The sequence below is a fragment of the Musa acuminata genome, chromosome BXJ3-3 (assembly GCF_036884655.1).
Source record: "Musa acuminata AAA Group cultivar baxijiao chromosome BXJ3-3, Cavendish_Baxijiao_AAA, whole genome shotgun sequence".
NCBI classification, from domain to species: Eukaryota; Viridiplantae; Streptophyta; class Magnoliopsida; order Zingiberales; family Musaceae; genus Musa; species Musa acuminata.
Window position 1 is genome coordinate 32,507,569 of NC_088351.1, and position 19,906 is coordinate 32,527,474.

A 19,906-nucleotide genomic window follows, 5' to 3' on the forward strand; every position below is an offset into this window, starting at 1 on the left:
ACTTTATATTAGTGATTTTTTTAAATGCATTATATATATATTTTTAAAATACTAAAAATAATATATATTTTTAAATGCATTATATTACGATTTTTTTAAATGCATTATATATATTTTTTTAAAATACTAAAAATAATCAACTCCAAATAATATTTTTAAATGCATTATATATATATCAACTCTATTCGGAAATATTAAATGCATTATATATATATATATATCAGATTATATTCGGAAATCAGAAAACCACAAATCAACTCTAACAATTGGTAAGATCCTTTGTTTTATTGTCTGTATCTAAAGCTCCTTAAAGAGTTGGACTCTGATTCTAAATAGGAAGAGACTCTCTCTTTATGGATCCAATAAACTTATTGGGTCATATGTGAATCATACATAGAGGGAACTAATCTATCTTGTATATGATACAATTCAATGCAATAGAATGACCCAATGAGATCCCATCAACTTCTCGACTTGTATAGTTTTATACCACCACCAGTTGCCAATTAATTGCCCTTTTTATGGAATTAAATGTTTCATAAAATCAATTCCCATTTGAGTTTATGAGTACATTTTCCAAGAAGAGCGGGTATTTATTATTTTCATCATAATCACGTAATAATGAACTCTTAAGATCAAATTAGAATGCAAAAATTTTGGTAATAGGACATGTTGTTAGGTTTTGGGAGTGAGATATACATTTTTATGATTTTTTATAAATACTTGAATCTTCTAATATTCACATAAATTGCTTTAAAATGTTCATATCATTGTAAATAATTTCTTCTTTCGCCTTGCAGCACAGTTTGTGTGTCAACCTTTAAGAACAAAATAGATTACATAGGTTTTGATAATATAGTATACATTAGTTTTCGGGAGTGTCATTGAGTTCGAATCGAAATTGAGTTGGAATCGAAACTAAATCAATTGATAATTTGTTGATTTGAATCCAAAATTTAATTAATTGGAACCAATGATTTCGATTCAGACTTGATAACGATTTAAAAAAATACTTAAATTATATATTTTTAATATATTTAAAAAATTATTTATATTTAAAAATTATAAAAATTTAACAATTCAAATCGGAACTAAAATCATTATAATAGTCTTTATTTTAGCTTAACCCAAACACTATCAAATACATAAAGTTTGTAATTATCAAGGATTTTAATTCCCATGAAATGTTTTCAAAATTTTCATATATTGATCATAATTTCTTTCACCTTTAATTTTTAAGAACAATATAATTTGGAATATGTCATATTATTAAATTTTTGGGTGATATAAAATTTTCTTAATTATCCAAACTATTAAAAATACACAAATTCTGCAATTCTCAAGAATATTACATAAAATATTTTAAAAATTCAATTTTTTTCCCCCACTTTGTAGCACAATTTTTAAAGTACATCTGGTAGCGCGAATCTTGAAGTGTGTCTTGTGCTTCTAGCAATGAAAAGCAATGACGGGTGTGGGAGGTGGGTGTGGAGGGGACATGAGATCGGTGCCGTCGTCGCTGCCCTCCCACTTCCCTTCGATTCCTCCTCTCGCCGAGCGATCCGTTCGAACCCGACGGTATCAAACTCTCTCCCTTGCGACCCGTTGTTGTACGCTCGTGCCGATTTAAGAATCCCAGGAGTCCCATTCTTTGGCGTCCATCTCAGGCGCCGGGTTGAGGTGAGGCGGATGGCCGCGAGGTGCTCGATCGCTCCCGGCGGCGGTGAAGGCAGTAGCAGGATGGCCAGCAGCGTGGAGGTTCCTCAGTCTTTGGATGGGATCCGAACCCTAGCTGAGTCTGGTCGGTTCAAGGTATGATCTTCCCCCCTTATCTTCCTTGGAGTAGTATGATTTTCCCCGGCTGCTTCTTTTTTGGGAATCATAAGCTTACTGTTAATTAGAGACAAGTGAAAAACGACCAAATGCAGGCTGACTTGTTTCTCTATTCGTTATTCGGGCAGTAAGATTTTGCTAGTTAACACAAGGGGCAATAACAGTTTATAATGCTTGGTGGCATCCTAGATCTAATTTAATTGGGTTTTACTTTAGAATCTATCAATTTTACGAAAAAAAAAAGGAGACAAACACATAAGGCAACCAATATGTAAGCTTATAAATTATAGAGGGTATATTTAGACAATTAATAGATTCATTTTGGAACTCCATATGCAAAAAGAGATCTAGTGAACTTTAGGGCGCACTTGTCACACCTGTCCCACTCACTGTATGTTGTTACCCCATTGTTATCTGGACAAAGATTCATCTACTTTTGTTTATCACACTGAATTTAAATTCCATTGCATTATTTTGGGATGCTTATAACTGCCTTATATATGCAAATTCAGTAAAAATCACATACGATGAAAGTTGTAGTGAATCTCTGATCATGATGCAGATCAGAGTTAATAACACTAGCATCCATATCCTATTATGAGCTCTGGAAGAGAAATTATCTGTTTTAACTATTTTGTAAGTTGAATTTGTGTAGGTGCAGATATCTGCAGGTTCCATTAAGTAGAAATCGAAGGTTGCAGAATTTAGCTTTTGATATTGGTCCCATTTAGCTTCTGATATTGGTTCCTGTGGTGCTGTTTCATGGGCTTTAGGGACGTCATATTGATCACTGCATGTCACCTGGAAGTTACAGAGTTTAGCAAAAGCATTACAATATTCCATTCTGTTAAAATGTTTGTGTTGACGAATGTCAACCAAAGGACCTAGGATAGCAATCTAGAATCCAGATGATATAACAATAGTCTTGGCATTTGAAGGCATCAATTTTGTTTATAGAGCAGGATATTGAAACCCCAAAACATGACATACTTTATCATTTAATATCAGAAAGCCTAATCTAACTAAAAGTTTGGAGTTATGTAGAAATTCAGTTCATCAACTTAAGAAAGCAGAAATGAATAATGAAAGTTCACAAGAAAAAAATTGGAGTGTTCGGGATAATTAATTTAAGCTTTTAAGGGGGCCCGGTTGTTCTGAGTCAAGATAAGCTGACACTGGTATGATATGACCTTATATAGGTCAACGTTACCCCAGTATAGCTGGGCTGACAGACCTCTGTTTTGCAGTGTATAGTTGGTATGACCTCATGTATTTATCATTTAAGAAATCCCATAACAATCAACATAATAACAAAATACAGCAACAACAAGAACAACAACAACAACATCAACATCAACAGCAATTACAATAAGCCATAATGTCCCAATTATTTAAGGTTGGTAACATGGATCTTTCCTGTCCTTAAAGTTTTGCATAATGCAGTTATTTAGTTAAATCAAGAGCATTCATATTAAAACTGATAAGAATGCAAAAAAAATCAAAGATTAAATATTAGATAGCTGATAGTAATAACCTAGCAGTAAAGTGCCTAGAGCTTAATGCTTGTTTCTTGCTTTGTGACAGGGATGGTTCTTGGATCAATTTGGAGTTCTTCATGATGGGAAAAAGCCTTATCCTGGAGCCATTTATACTTGTATGCTGTATTTTTCTTGCTTTAGTATTAGCTTGCTCTAAATAAATGGTGGTTTCATGTTTTGTTACTGACCACATGGTACCATTTTAGTAGAGAAGCTAGCTGAACATGGTGCAAAACTTGTGATCATAAGCAATTCTTCACGGAGATCATGTACAACGATAGAGAAGTTAAAAAGCCTTGGTTTTAATTCTTCTCTTTTTTCTGGTGCCATCACTAGTGGAGAGTTGACTCATCAATATCTTCTAAGGTCAGATTCCTGTTATTCTTGATGGTTGCAAGTTGATACATTACTGTTTTCCCACTTCTGCAGCAATTTAAATAATAACGAGATGTTTTGGACCTCTTGGTTACAGTGCCAGCTTTGCAGATCTGATAGTTTTTCTACATTTTTGCTGAAGGGTTTCTTTTTTCTGCCTTTGGACATTAGTTGACAAAACTAATGTATATTATTGTGATGGAACTTTTACAAATCCATATATTCTCCAATTGATTAAGATCTTTAATTTCTCTCTTTTATGCATCTGAATACTAAATACGAATTATGAAACAGAGTATAAGCTTATAAGATCAGAGTGTGATTGTTATTATTAGCTGACATTCTCTTTCATCGATCTTCCCCATATCATCTTGTGATAGTCAATAGATTTGGCTTTTCATTTCTGTATCAGTAATTCTCAACCTTTTAATTTAGGAACTGGGTGTGTTATAGATCATCATGTGTTTTTTTTGGTATTCGTGCTTTGCTAACTTATACATCCTTTGTGTTTCTTAAGGGAACCTAAATAAATTATGCAGGTATTTCCATGTTTGTAGGATTGGATTTGGGATTGGTTGGATTGGATTGAGGATAAAGATTGAACAATGAAGTAATTTTTACTGAAATTTTGAAAAAGAAACAAAGAAATAACCAAATAATTTTATGTACAAATAATACAGAAATATATGTACTATTAAATAAAAAAAAAATTCTCATTGCAGTAATAAACCAAAATAAAACCCATGAACATAATGGATTTTAAATCCAATGTTTTACAGGTACGTTACCCATTCCTCCCCTCCCTCAATTACAATCGTTGTTCTTCTCTTATTCTCCTCTCTTCTCTCTCTTGTCTGTTGTGACAAAATCAGTATCAAAGAGGGATATTTTTCACCCCTATTTACAACAACAATAAATAAGTAGTCAATGTAAGAAAGGTACAAGAAATTTAAAATGGATAACAAGATATGACCATGTTTGTATTATGTGACAGATACCTCAAAATTATACTTGGAGAACTTGTTAGCTTTTGGAACCAAAGGAGAATATGCTTTGCAGAACTTAAAGTTACTATTATATAAGCACAATATCTAGAGAAAGTCCCTCTCAACACCATCCATGTGAATGTTAATATTTAGTGATTATTAGTGAATATGAAATTGATGCAGAGCTTAAAGTTTATGGACAAGAAATCATTTATGGAGCACAATTCAATCATCTGTTATCATGAGCACTCTCCCAAGGTGTTTGTTGGATCACGATCCTAGCTATTAACTTATAGTGTAAAAATTTTAACCAATAAAGTCAAATCATCTATCTCTTAGAAGATGCAAGAATAAATCAATATGTTTAAATCATGGTACACTACTGTAACACTCAGGTTGTAACATTACAATAGAATTTATGCTTCGTATCTGATGATAACCAGCCACGAATCCCATGTTGTCCACAGATTGTAGTCTTTTGTTCATTAAAAATTAGTTAAATACTAGTGTTTTTAGTCATCCAACCCTTCCTTGACTTGATCTGTAATAATCTGCAGTTTAGCAACTGCAAACCAGTGAGAAGGAATCAATGGAATGATAGAACAGAAAAAAAGAACCATGTCATCTGTCTCTTTTGTGAAACAAGATGGACAGTAGAGGATCCAGACATTTTGGAGAGGAAATGAAAGATGGAGGATGCAATAGAATGATACCTTAGGCGTCCTTCGGCGTAACAGGCGTGAGATGGAGCAGGCGACCTGACAGAGGTGGACTTGTGAGAGAAGGGGCAACGTCAAAGAGAAGAGATGAGAAAATTATGGTTTGAGTTTCTATTATATAATGACAATCTTGTGGTTTTAGATAATATAGTAGGGTGTTTTAGGAAATCAAAAAAAAATATTAGCATTCCACAAATTCTCCAATGCAGATGCTACCTTAGGGTAGCATCCGCATTTGGGCATTTACAATGTAGCATCCAATCGAAATGCGATTTGAAAAATGTTTACCAAACACCAATTCACATTTGAAATATGCATTGGGCCCTCAATGCACATTTTAAATGTGTTTCCAAATGCACCCTTAAGCCCTTGGAGTAGGTGTATGGCCACATGTCAGGATGGAATGTGGAATTGTGGATAACTACATAAAAAATTGATTGTACATGAGATAGGAGCATTTGCTGGATCGAAGAATTTATTAGTTGACTTTGATTTCTAACTATGTTTTATCGGTTGTTCAAGAGTAAAACCAAAGCAGATATATATTGCTTGGTACAAGAAATACACAGTTGTGAGGATCTAGTCACGTGAAAAAGGGAAAACATGAAATGAAAAAGAGTAAAGATTTTACCATAGATGACTAGAATGATAGAGATAAAATTTTATTAAATTGTGGAAGGGGAACAATAATAAAACAAAATGATAGGGAAAGAGAGACTGGAAGAAAAGTTGTTTATATAAATTAGATATCACAGAATGAGGATCAACAACCTCCAGTTAAAGGTATTATCTGAATAAGAATCTTATTGTGGATGAAGGGTTAGTTTATTGCATCTACTATGAATATCAGATAGTCTAGATTTATTACTAATTGCTAATTTTCATGGATTTTTTGAAATTGCAAACATGCTTGCGCATCTAAACTAGCTGCTACATTATTTCTCAACATTTACATGGATGAACAGACCAGAATTTTAAACATCTGAGAAGAGATTATAGTTTTTGTAACTTTAGCGATAAGACCCTTTTTAAATGATTAAAAAATTATAAAAATGATTTAGCAAATGAGAGGATATTATTATCACTGTTAGTGTCATTTCCCTTTTGTTATCAGGAGGGATGATCCATGGTTTGCAAAACTCGGAAAATCTTGCATTCACATGACGTGGAGTGATCGAGGTGCAATTTCTCTTGAGGTATGCTAATCTTCTTCTTTAAGATGAACAACTGAATTATCATCCCAAGTCCCAACTAAGGTTGTGTGGGTACTAGATTCTATGACTTTTATGTTCTTCATGATCATTAAACTTTTGCATGTCAAACTCGCATCATTTTAAGTGCATAAGTTGAACACTAAATTATCATCTCAACTAAAGTTGTGCTGGTATTTGATTCTAGAACTTTTATGTTCTTAGTGATCATTAAACTTTCGCATGTGGCAATCTGGATATTAGCTGCGTATGGATTACTCTTGGCTGTTATGCATCTACATTTAGTTGTATTGAAGGTTCAAAGATATCCTCTGAAGACTGATGATCTTGTAATTTACCTCCCTTGAAGCCCATGAAGAAGAAAAGGTGACTAAAAACAAGATTCGGAACTTTGAAATTTCTTCCTTTAATTATTCACATTCATATTGGTTGGTTGTTGCTTTATATTGGTTGCTTCATCGCAATTGTTTTTACATCGACAGAAAAGAGTTAACTCAGAACTAAGGTTAGGGGTCTGTACATTAATCTTGGTTGGTTGGTGCCTTATACTGGTTGCTTCATCACAATTTCTGTTCAATTGACAGAAAAGAGTTAACTCAGATGTAGGGTTAGAGGTATACACTAATTTTTTATAGTGCCAGTTGTGGTGTAACCATGATGTGCCAGTCCGAAGAGCTCACACATTATCTCAATTTGCTTAATTGGGAAATGCCATAAAATTTCTAGAACCTGGACAAAACATGCCGATTCCTTTTTTAAACTGTGACTCTAAGACTGTGATCGAAAAATAAAAGCAATCAAGCAACATAATAGTGAGAAAAGAAATCGAATGACCTGATTAAACAACCATCACCTTTAAGAGAGTCCACATTAGTTAACAATGACAGAATATAGCTTGCATTCTTTTTGCTGATAAACTGAAGGCACATTTAGTAGATGCTTGTGATTTGACCTTACAGGGCTTGGGCTTGCAAGTTGTGAGCAATGTGGATGATGCAGATTTTGTACTTGCTCATGGCACAGAAGCACTTGGTGTTCCTTCCGGCGAATCACTACCCATGAGTCTTGATGATCTTGGGCAAATCCTGGAGATGTGTGCCAAAAGAAAAATTCCCATGGTAGTAGCAAATCCAGATTATGTTACTGTTGAAGCTAGAGCATTGCGTGTTATGCCTGGTGAAGTTGGCCCTATACTCTTATTGCGTGTAGATTTTATTGATATCTTTAATCTTAGATTAGTTTATTAACTAATTCACTTTACCAATTTTTGTATCAATTCACTCTGAGCTCAGATAGCTTTTTACGAGTAATATTATCTCTTCCTCTCTTGTAGGAACACTGGCAGATAAATATGAAAAGCTTGGTGGTGAAGTAAAATGGATGGGAAAGCCAGAAAAGGTGACATTTTGCTAGTTATTATGTGTACTTACCCTTGCCTCAATTATGTAACTTGCTTCTTTACCATTCTCTATAGTGATGTAGAGGACATATATGCAGATGATGAGTAAGCAAAGACAATAGATAGGTTTAAAGTGGAACCACACAAGCTAAGGCGCTAAATGAATAATTTAAGGCTTCTACTTCATCATTTAGCCAGATGACGTATACAAGTTAATGTTTTCTTTTTTCTATGGGGCGGATTTTTCATAGAATGATGCATATGTGGCATATGAAGTTAATTCTGCTGGCTAAAGAAGTTAATTGGTTCTGTTGTTTTTGAGGTACTAATCACATCAATATGAATGCAGTCAATTGCATGATATTTTACTGCACTTCAAAATACACATGCTAGATTTCTACCTAGTGTTTACTGTAAACATGTTAGATTTAACGTGATGTGATTCCTGCTTCAGGTGATATATTCAGCAGCCATGGCAATGGTTGGTGTAGATGCATGCGATTGTATCACGGTGGGTGATTCCCTTCATCATGACATAAAGGGCGCAAATAAAACTGGGATTGCATCAGCATTTATCACATGTGGCATCCATGCCACGGAACTTGGAATTGGTACCTTTGGAGAAACTGCTGGATTCGATGCGGTCCAATCTCTGGCCCGCAAATATGATGCCTATCCATCTTATGTTTTGCCAGCTTTTACATGGTAGGAAATCCACTTTCGTCGAGTATCATGACATCTTTGTTCCAGTCACTATGCAATTTGGGAGTCAGAATGGTCATAGTTGGGGAGACTTTGATACCACAATATTTATCAATAACAAGGAATATTGGTGAGCACATACACTTCATCGTTCAAGGTTGGTTCTTTCTTCAACAATGTTATTTTGACTTATATTTTGAGATCTGTACTCTTTTCAAGAGGGACTTCCAAGCTTGTGGAACATGAAAAATATTTCACATTAATTCGATCATTGATGCTGTCCCGATTCTCATCTTCATAGAGATATTTTTGACACTCATGATTTGCTGAAGTAGAACTGTCTTAGCTGTCAATTGTTGGCAAAAACGATTATTTCTTATGGGTCATCATTCTTATTGCTAAATATGAAAATATTGATCCTTTGAACCCCAAAAAGTACACAAACTTTCGTTGCATGTTGCCATTGGTGATATGTGCAGGCTTTTGATGATTCCTTGTTGCACAGTTTTATTTAATGTTCTTATGGCGTTGGATTATATTCGCTTTTTACTTAAGTTGGACATCCATCTCTGTTTCTTTTCTCATTAGAACACTTGGAGCTTGGGTTAGAAAAAACCTGTGGCTTATAGCTAAATCTTCGTGGCTTCTTTGATCCCACGTATTTTGATTTGATGTTCAAAGAAACTCAATTTTTTTGGAAATATACATAAAAAAATTGTATAATTTGTACCTTTTTAATCGTCCAAAATTATTAACAGATTAATTATCAATTATTTTAATTTATTATTTTTAATATCTTAATTTTTATATTTTTAAAAATTATATCGAGATCTTTATTCTTACGAATGTTTTGAACATAAAACATTAAATCTTGTTTCTTTTCGTCGTCGATTCTATCAGTAAAAATAGTATATTTATTATTATATATTAAAATAATATTAACATACGATTAAAAATATAATTTTGTAATATTATTTCCGTTGTTCAAAAGAAAAATAATATTGATTTCTTGACGTATTTTCATAGAAATTACATTAGAAGAAACTAATATTAATTAAAATAATATTATACAATTACTTTTTAATTTTAATTTAATATTAATTTTCGGATGCAGTATTTTCATCATCAAAATTAAGAAAAAAGAATTTAAATATTTTTAAAACTGTAAGATCATGATGTTAAAGATAATTAACTGCAAAGATAATATGAAATTAGTCCGAAATTAATCAACGGCTGTTAGAGTTTAATTTTTTCTTTTAATAAGAAATATTTTAGAACAAAACGTTTATATATTACCGCGTCTTATCCTGCTCGTCCCCGCCGCCTCAGGAGGGGAAGAAATGTCACTGCTTCCGACACTCGCTCCCGAAACCTTGTACAGTCTCCGCTCGGAACATTCCTCCTCGTCCCCGCACTTCTTCCTTCTCTCTCCAAACCGGAACCTTTATTCCCGATCTCTCACCTTCTCTTCACGAACCCCTCGGCGTCTCCCCTCCTCCCACGTCTCGGCATCGGCCGCTGCCGCCGACCGAAACCCTAAACCTAAGGTCAAAGGCCGTCGGCCGCCGAAGCCCGACCCACCGCCGCAAGGAACTGAGGCCGTCGAGGGCGGCCCCGGTGCCGGCGATGCCTTCCCCACGACGATACCAGGCAAGCCGAGGCGCGGTCGCAGGAGCGAGGCGGCGGCGGTGGAGGACTTCGTGAGGGATCGGCTCGAGCGAACGTTCGCTTCGATACGGGAGCAGAGCGCGGGGGTGCTGGAGGGGAAGGAAGGGGTGCTCAAGGAGAGGAGGGCCGAGGAGGGCTCGGAGGGAGAGGGGAAGGCGGAGGAGGAGGTGGTGGTGGAGGAGGACGATCCGGATTGGCCGTTGGATGCGGATGTCGGGTGGGGAATCAGAGCGTCGGAGTACTTCGATAAGCACCCGATCAAGAACGTGGTGGAAGACGGGGTAGAGATCGATTGGGAGGGGGAGATGGATGAGGGATGGGTGAAAGAGATCAATTGCTTGGAGTGGGAAAGCTTCGCCTTCCACCCGAGCCCTCTCGTTGTTCTCGTGTTCGAACGCTATAACAGGTGATACTCTCTCTCTCTCTCTCTCTCTCTCCTCTGCAGTTTGATTCTTTTGTATATGTTCGTACTCATGAATGATGAAACTGATATACTCTTGTCTTTTGAGTGGGATTATAATAGGTGTATTGGAATGTCAATCATATCGTATAGATGCTTAAGAGCCAAACGATAATTGTGTGGGGATGAAGCTGTGACAGAGTAGTGAATGTTGCTCTAACAACTTGTGAGAGGTCAAAGCAAGATGCTATTTTGGATGGAGTTGCTTTCTTTTGGTTTTTTTTTTCATTGTCATTTAGAGTCATAATATGAAATGCTAATTGCTGATCCCATCCACATCTTGTTAGATTTCTAGGTACTGCATATAAACCCATACAGTTCGACAAGAATGTAGCACTTTTCTTAGCAGTTTGCAGGCTGTATAATGATTTTTTTTGATATAACCCAAGAATGGGTCTAATTTTGGGAGGAAACGTACTTGAAAGTACAAGTTACAGCAGAAAGGCTCCAGTGCTTACAATGCCAAGTATTATTGTAAATCTGAGTTGGAGAACACCAGCATGAATAAATTATTTCAATGTATAAGTCTGTAGATGTGTGAATGGAGATGAATTTCTTAACTCAGCTGGAACCTGCTGTTGTGAGTCAAGTGATGCCCAGTCCTTCCATGTTAGACAAAAAATTGTAAATGTAAAATAAAGACATCAAATGAATCGGGAGATACTGGAAGCAGTTGAGTGCCCAATTGTTATCGTATGGTTAATTTGTGTTATAAGAGTCTTCATTGTGGATTCCGAAACTAGCGTAGGCATCGTCTTTTGATTGTTCTCCATGTGAAGCCTTGGCTATTTGTCTAGTAGACTAGGGTTGGGTAACAAAGGCATGGAATTTAGAGTGGGCAACATAGATTTGGAAGAAGGTTATGTTTTAAACATAAATTCTGCAATCTAGTGTGAAAAAGGAATGTAGTAACGGGAAATAATCTGTTTCTCTATGGACTGAAAAGAGAAACAATCATATGGTGACATATGTTGGGTACTTTGAGTAGTATATAATGATGTTAAATTTACCGAGTTGTCACGAACGGTCGTCGCGCACCCGCAACAACTCCGTTCAACGATCCGTTCGTCGCTCACACCCGCTTGTACAGCTGCTTGACAGCAGGTTTTCTTATGGTTTTGGGTCATTTTGCTTGTAAATATGTAAGTTCGAACAAGCTGCAGCGCTGCAATGCGACCGCTCACCGAACCGAGCAAAACAGCCCCAAAACAGCCCAAATCAGCCCTGTTTTCGCGTGCCACGAGTTCGCGCGGCGAACTGTCTCGTCAAAGCAAAATGTCAGCCATCTCAGACCCCAGGAACCCCCCAGGTGGCACCGGGCTGGATGGGGCTTCGGTTATATACCGGGCGTTGAACACTCTTTCGCAAGTTCGCACGTGACCTTTACGGGAACTTGGTGTTGCGCCTGGGACCAGGTGAGCGGCTGTTTGTGGGCTTGCAGCTGTTCGTTCATCCTTGAAAGCCTTGTTTTCCTCCCTCTCCCTCTTTTCTCTTGTGCACACAAGGTGTTCGACGATTTGCTTGTAAAGCTTCCCTTTTCGCGAGACTTCGGGACTTGTCCGTTGCTCGTTCTTTCGATCTAACTTTCTTTCTCTTTTACAGGTCCTTCGGGACCTGCGAGAGGTTACAAAGTGGCTGATCCTTGCGGAGCAAGATCGCAAGGGCGAAGCGCGACTTAGGCAACGCAAGCTAAGTTCGCGTCTTTGCCGCACGGGTGACCCGCGACTTTGGCAACGCACGCTAACTTCGAGTCTTTGGCCGCAAGGGTGCCTCACGCCTTAGGCAATTCCAGCTAAGGTCGTGACATTGTGGTATCAGAGCGGGCAAGCTTTTCGATCGAATAGCGAACGAACTTCGCAACTTCGCCATGGCAAAGCATCGTGGCGAATCAAGCAAGACGGGGCAAGCCGGAACCTTGCCCCAAGCAGCCGCAGGTGGGCTGCATGTGCACACTCGCTCTCATGCTGTTGGAGCCGCTCACGAGGATCGCGGCAGCGAACAGGATGAGCGAGAAGTTGGCAACTCTCCGCGAGCGGAGGAAGCGCAATCTGGTGCGCTAACGGGGAAAAAGAGTCATAAGGAGAGACTCACGACGGCGGAAACCCGCCTGGATGTTCTGGAAGCGAGCATGGAGGAACTCTACCATGGCCAACAAAGGCTTGTTGGGGTAGAGAGCTCGCAAGAGGAAGCAGAGTCCAGGATCGACAAGGTCGAGGCCCTAGTCGATCGACTGTCTGATGACACCAAGGACTCCGTGCTACACTCACAGGATGTTGTGGCGGAACTCACGGCAAAGGTGGCTATGCTCACAAGAACGCTAAATGCGGGAGGAGGCAACACCCGCGTTGCACCGCCACAAAACTTGAGGGCACCTGAGCCCCATGGATATGGAGGGGCCAGAGATGCCAAGGAGCTCGAGAACTTTCTGTTCGATATGGAACAATACTTCCGAGCTACGAGGCCCGATTCTGAAGATACCAAAGTTTCGATAGCAACAATGTATCTGAATGGAGATGCGAAACTTTGGTGGCGAACTCGTTGGGAGGAGATCCAACAAGGTCGGTGTCGAGTCGACACATGGGAAGACTTGAAGCGGGAGTTGAGAACTCAGTTTCTACCGGAGAACACAGAGTTCGTCGCGAGAAGGAAGTTGAGACAACTCCGCCAAAGTACTACCATCCGAGACTATGTGAAGCAGTTTTCTGCACTGATGCTGGACATACAGGACATGTCCGAGAAGGACAAGTTGTTCAGCTTCCTTGATGGTTTGAAACCATGGGCTCAACAGGAGCTGAATCGAAGGAATGTTACCGACGTGGTCGGGGCAATTGCAGCTGCAGAAAGGCTCACCGACTTCGTTTCCTCTGAAGACCCAACGAGAAGGAAACAATCTTCAAACAATCGCCCTCCAAAACATTCTCGAGGGAAGGAACTCGGGGGCGAACAGAAGAAGAAGAGCTCCCACAAAGGGCCGAACCCGAAAGGCAAGGTCTCAAAACCTGGAGGATGCTTCTTGTGCGGAGGACCGCACATGGTAAGGGAGTGCCCACAAAAACAGGCACTCAATGCATTAACGGCTTCCATCCACCCTCCCCGATCAGACAAGGGCAAAGCTGTTGCGCTTAGCTCAAGCAGTTCTGAATCCAGCAGCGACGATGAGGAGTCGCAAGGACCCCGAATGGGAGCAATGCGTTTGTTGAACGCTATGCGGGGTCAAGTGGGGGAGAACATGAAGACCAAGGCACAAAAAGCAGGAAGTAGTGAACTGATGTATGTGGACATCAAGCTGAATGGCCAAATGACCCGTGCAATGGTGGACACGGGCGCTACCCACAACTTCATAGCCGATCGCGAAGCACAACGACTTGGGTTGACATTGGAGAAGAGCCCAAGCCGAATGAAGGCGGTGAACTCGGAGGCCAGGCGAATCTCCGGGTTGGCGAAGGGTGTTCCTATCAAAATCGGGATTTGGAGCGGAAACACCAACATGATGGCCGTGCCACTGGACGATTTCCAAGTAATTCTTGGAATGGAATTTATGCACGCGGCGAAGTTGGTGCCGATGCCGTTCTTGAACTCCTTATGTATGATGGGAGGCGATGACCCCTGCGTGGTTCCCGTCTCTCGGAGAGGAACCAAGGAGCCCCAACATATTTCGGCGTTACAATTGAAGAAAGGGGTGCGAAAGGGCGAACTGACATTCGTGGCTGCTATGAAGCTAGAGCCACTCAACGAAGAGGCCATTCAAGAACCTGCTGTGGTGGCGAACGTCCTGAAGGAGTTCAAAGACGTTATGCCACCCGAGTTGCCGAAGACTCTTCCACCACGCAGAGGCGTGGATCACAGCATCGAGCTGGAGCCAGGAGTGAAGCCTCCAGCGAGACCACCCTACCGCATGCCCCCGCCAGAGTTGGCAGAACTCAGAAAGCAGTTAGGTGAACTGCTAAGCGGTGGTCTCATCCGCAGCTCAAAAGCACCTTTCGGAGCTCCAGTTCTCTTCCAGAAGAAACAAGATGGGAGTCTCCGATTATGCGTCGACTACAGAGCCCTCAACAAAGTAACAGTGAAGAACAAGTATCCCATCCCGCTCATTGCGGACTTGTTCGATCAATTGGGCAAGGCGAAGTATTTCTCGAAACTCGACCTTCGGTCGGGATATTGGCAGGTGCGCATTGCTGAAGGCGACGAAGCAAAGACAACTTGCGTGACCAGATATGGAGCGTTTGAGTTCTTGGTGATGCCTTTCGGCTTAACCAACGCTCCGGCCACATTCTGTACTCTCATGAACCAGCTATTCAAGGAGTATTTGGATAAGTTCGTGGTCGTCTACTTGGACGATATCGTCGTTTACAGCCAAACGCTCGAGGAGCACGTCAAGCACCTTCGGACAATTTTCAAGGTTCTCAGGGAGAACACGTTGTTCGTAAAAAGGGAGAAATGCTACTTTGCTCAAATTGAGATCCTATTCTTGGGGCATCAAATCGGTGATGGCTCCATTCGGATGGATAAGTCGAAGGTGCAAGCAGTGGCGGAATGGCGAACTCCAAAGAAGGTGCCAGAGTTGAGATCCTTCCTTGGTTTCGTCAACTACTACCGACGCTTCATTGCGGGATATTCGAAGCGGGCAACCCCACTGACGGAGTTGCTGAAGAAGGAGCAGCCTTGGAAGTGGTCTGACAAATGTGAGATAGCATTCCAAGATCTGAAGGCTGCTGTTCTAGAAGAACCAGTGCTCAAATTGCCAAACTATGGAGAACCCTTTGAAGTCCATACAGATGCTTCGGACTTTGCTATTGGTGGAGTACTCATGCAAGAAGGTCATCCGGTGGCCTACGAGAGCCGCAAGCTCAACGAGACCGAGAGGCGATATCCGGTGCATGAGAAGGAGATGACAGCGGTGATCCACTGCCTACGAGTTTGGCGACACTACCTCCTCGGGTCGAGATTTGTGCTGAGGACAGACAACATCGCCCTGAGCTATTTCCAAACTCAGAAGAAGCTCTCCCCAAAGCAGGCACGGTGGCAGGACTTCCTGGCTGAATTTGACATGGCAATGGAGTACAAGCCCGGGAAGGCGAATGTCGTGGCCGATGCGCTGAGTCGGAAAGTGGAACACGTGAATGCTGCACAACTGGAGGGCAGAGGCCAAGCGAGTCAGTTACACTCCAACTTCCTTTCCCGAATCAGAGATGGACTGTATAGTGATCCCCAGGTAGTTATCCTGATGCAGCTCATCAAAGAAGGCAAGGCACGACGATTCTGGGTCCAGGAGGGACTTGTTTACACAAAAGGGAATAGGGTTTATGTTCCCCGAGTGGACAATTTAAGGCGTGAACTCTTAAAAGAGTGTCACGATTCCCTTTGGGCTGGACACCCCGGCATTCATAGAACGTTGGCTCTCGTGGAGAGGGCCTTCTACTGGCCAAAGATGGGGACTGATGTGGAGGAGTATGTTCGAACGTGCCTTACTTGCCAACAAGACAAGGTGGAGCAGCGGAAGCCGGTGGGACTTTTGGAGCCGTTGCCCGTACCAGAAAGGCCATGGGAGAGCATTTCCTTAGACTTCATATCAAGCTTGCCACCTGTAGGGGGACTCGGATCGATACTCGTGGTAGTCGATCGGTTTTCGAAGTATGCAACTTTCATTGTTGCTCCCCTACACTGTTCAGCAGAAGAGGCGGCCAGACTGATGATGAGAGACGTAGTGAAGTATTGGGGAGTCCCACACAATATCATCAGTGATCGAGACGCTCGGTTTCTGGGACGATTCTGGACCGAGCTATTCAAATTGTTGGGGTCAAAGTTATACTTCTCTACAAGCCTCCACCCCCAAACGGATGGTCAGACTGAAAGAATAAATTCGCTCTTGGAGCAGTATCTCCGGCACTACGTGGGTGCCAATCAACGAGATTGGGTGAAGCTGTTGGACATTGCCCAATTCTCCTACAACTTGCAGCGGAGCTCTGCATCCAACAAAAGCCCCTTCGAAATTATCACAGGACAACAACCGTCGACTCCGCACACCATGGCAATTGGGTATACTGGAAGTAGTCCTTCAGCCTATCATTTCGCAAAGGAGTGGCATCGAAATGCAGATATTGCGCGGGCTTACTTGGAGAAGGCGGCAAAGAAGATGAAGAAGTGGGCTGACTTGGGAAGGCGACCGCAAGAGTTCAAAGTTGGCGATTTGGTGTTGGTAAAGCTCCAACCGGCATCCCTCCAATTCTTCAGGAACAGAGTTCACAAAGGATTGGTGCGTAAGTATGAAGGGCCCTTCCCAATTATCAGCAGGGTAGGCAATGTTTCTTACAGGTTACAGCTGCCGGCGTGGTTCAAAATTCACAACGTTCTTCACGCCAGCAACCTGAAGGCCTACCATTCGGATCCGCAAGATGCTTCTCGAAGTGTTCCAACTCGGCTACCTCCCATCACAGCCTCCTACGAGAAGCGAGTGGAAACCATTCTGGCGGACCGCAAGATAAAGCTACCCAACGGAACGGAGCAGACAGAGTACTTGGTGAAGTGGCGAAAGCTTCCCCGAACTGAAGCCAGTTGGGAGCCTGAAGACGCCCTGCGACATGAAGAAGAAGTCATCAACAACTACCAACAAGCGTCGACGAGGGCGTCGACAGTTTAAGTGGGGGAGAATGTCACGAACGGTCGTCGCGCACCCGCAACAACTCCGTTCAACGATCCGTTCGTCGCTCACACCCGCTTGTACAGCTGCTTGACAGCAGGTTTTCTTATGGTTTTGGGTCATTTTGCTTGTAAATATGTAAGTTCGAACAAGCTGCAGCGTTGCAATGCGACCGCTCACCGAACCGAGCAAAACAACCCCAAAACAGCCCAAATCAGCCCCGTTTTCGCGTGCCACGAGTTCGCGCGGCGAACTGTCTCGTCAAAGCAAAATGTCAGCCATCTCAGACCCCAGGAACCCCCCAGGTGGCACCGGGCTGGATGGAGCTTCGGTTATATACCGGGCGTTGAACACTCTTTCGCAAGTTCGCACGTGACCTTTACGGGAACTTGGTGTTGCGCCTGGGACCAGGTGAGCGGCTGTTTGTGGGCTTGCAGCTGTTCGTTCATCCTTGAAAGCCTTGTTTTCCTCCCTCTCCCTCTTTTCTCTTGTGCACACAAGGTGTTCGACGATTTGCTTGTAAAGCTTCCCTTTTCGCGAGACTTCGGGACTTGTCCGTTGCTCGTTCTTTCGATCTAACTTTCTTTCTCTTTTACAGGTCCTTCGGGACCTGCGAGAGGTTACAAAGTGGCTGATCCTTGCGGAGCAAGATCGCAAGGGCGAAGCGCGACTTAGGCAACGCAAGCTAAGTTCGCGTCTTTGCCGCACGGGTGACCCGCGACTTTGGCAACGCACGCTAACTTCGAGTCTTTGGCCGCAAGGGTGCCTCACGCCTTAGGCAATTCCAGCTAAGGTCGTGACAGAGTGGCCACTCATTGCAAACTATAAATTGTTTCATAAGCATGGAAGAATAATCCAGATTGGCACCCATATCATGGATTTTAATACACAATGCAAACCAGTCACTCGACGCTTGCTTATCTGCTAATTATCTGATGCATTTTGATGGGTATCTTAGAAAAAGTTAGGTTATGCATGATTTTGAGCTGTAAGGAGGGTTACAACATCAATGTTTCATCGGACCCTTGAGGCTGAACCTATACTGTCAGTGTCAAATTTAAAATATACAATCTACAGTAGTTGGCATGAGCAAACGAAGAGAGGGTAAAGGGATAACCCGTATGAGTTTAGGAATGAAGACATTTCCATCCAAGGTCTTAAAATTTTTGATCTGAATTGGCAAGATCGGCTGACTTACATGGAAGGGCATATTTCAATTCAAAATAACTGAAAACAGTTAAATGATGGGTTCAAAAATCTTGGAATTGTGCACATGTCATTATTTGTTGGCAAGTTTGCATTTTCTTATGCGATCAGCACCTGATTGCTGTGTTCTGAGAATGTTCTGTTTGCTGCTTCACAGGGCAGCTCATAACTGGAAGTTGTTAAAGGAGCTGGAGAAGGCAGCTAAGGTATATTGGGATGCTAAGGATCGACTACCTCCAAGGGTACGCCCCATTTATTTCATTATTAAATTTATTAGTTCAAACCTCTTTTCTGATATCTAATGATATCTTATGAGGCATTTCTACTTTTAAAAACTTGTCATTTTTTCCCTTTGTGTTCACATTTTGACCATGGCAAAAAGTGATGCAACACTATGTGCTGCAGACCATCAAGATTGACATCAACATCGAGAAAGACTTGGCTTATGCTCTGAATGTCAAAGCATGTCCCGAGCTATTATTCTTGAAAGGAAACAAGATTCTCTACAGAGAGAAAGGTCAGAGAAGTTCAAATATAAAAAGCTTATCAAAATATGAATTGCCTTTTTTGCCAGATAGTTAATTGATGCTTCCATGTCGGATTTGTAGAGTTTAGGACATCAGATGAATTGGTGCAAATGATTGCACATTTTTACTACAATGCTAAGAGGCCATCGTGGGTTGATTCCGCAAGAGTGTCTTCTCCATTTTGAAGTGTATCCAGGTACATTAAATTTTCTTTGCTGATTTAGATGTACATATTGCCTCTTCTCCCTTGTGTCTGTCCGTTGGTGGTACCATTACAATTTACGAATTTAGTTTTTTTATATGCAGCTTGTTAACCTTAGCTCTCAACTAGCTTGAGGTGTTGATGATCGGTGACCCACCACAATATAAATGGAGCATCAGTTACCAGAGTCTTGGATGACATTTGTTCATACTAGCTAGGTAAAAAGAAGCGCCTGTTAAGAAGGCACACGTCTAACATCGCAAGTGTAGACATGCACCCAAAGAGTTGCTCAATAAGCAAAAAGAAATTAAAGAAAAGAGTTCTTTTGCATGAATACCCCATGAGATATGAGAATTCTTTGCATGCATGCCCATCAATGCTGATGAGTATTAAGTATTTTATGTGTTTGCCCATCAAAAGTTCTAAAAAATTTTTGTACATCT

The 19,906-nt window shown here is 41.1% G+C and overlaps 2 protein-coding genes across 3 annotated transcripts; both read left to right on the forward strand.

The window, feature by feature from the left end:
• The first annotated feature begins 1,442 nt into the window (after positions 1-1,442).
• LOC135634374 (uncharacterized) lies at positions 1,443-9,061 on the forward strand. The gene is made up of 8 exons (XM_065144797.1): positions 1,443-1,578; positions 1,668-1,812; positions 3,418-3,487; positions 3,578-3,737; positions 6,566-6,647; positions 7,622-7,838; positions 7,996-8,060; positions 8,516-9,061. The coding sequence occupies exons 1-8, from the start codon at positions 1,466-1,468 to the stop codon at positions 8,768-8,770; spliced, it is 1,107 nt and encodes a 368-aa protein (XP_065000869.1). The 5' UTR covers positions 1,443-1,465; the 3' UTR covers positions 8,771-9,061.
• Positions 9,062-10,075: 1,014 nt separating this feature from the next.
• LOC135633973 (thioredoxin-like fold domain-containing protein MRL7 homolog, chloroplastic) lies at positions 10,076-19,797 on the forward strand. Of its 2 annotated transcripts, none has more exons than XM_065144045.1 (5): positions 10,076-10,837; positions 18,892-18,976; positions 19,140-19,251; positions 19,343-19,457; positions 19,553-19,797. In XM_065144045.1, exons 1-4 carry the CDS (start codon positions 10,104-10,106, stop codon positions 19,444-19,446), a joined length of 1,035 nt encoding a protein of 344 aa, XP_065000117.1. In that variant the 5' UTR covers positions 10,076-10,103; the 3' UTR covers positions 19,447-19,457; positions 19,553-19,797. The 2 variants fall into 2 exon arrangements, with proteins under 2 accessions (XP_065000117.1, XP_065000116.1); XM_065144044.1 differs by having other exon boundaries at positions 19,568-19,797.
• Positions 19,798-19,906: the final 109 nt, after the last annotated feature.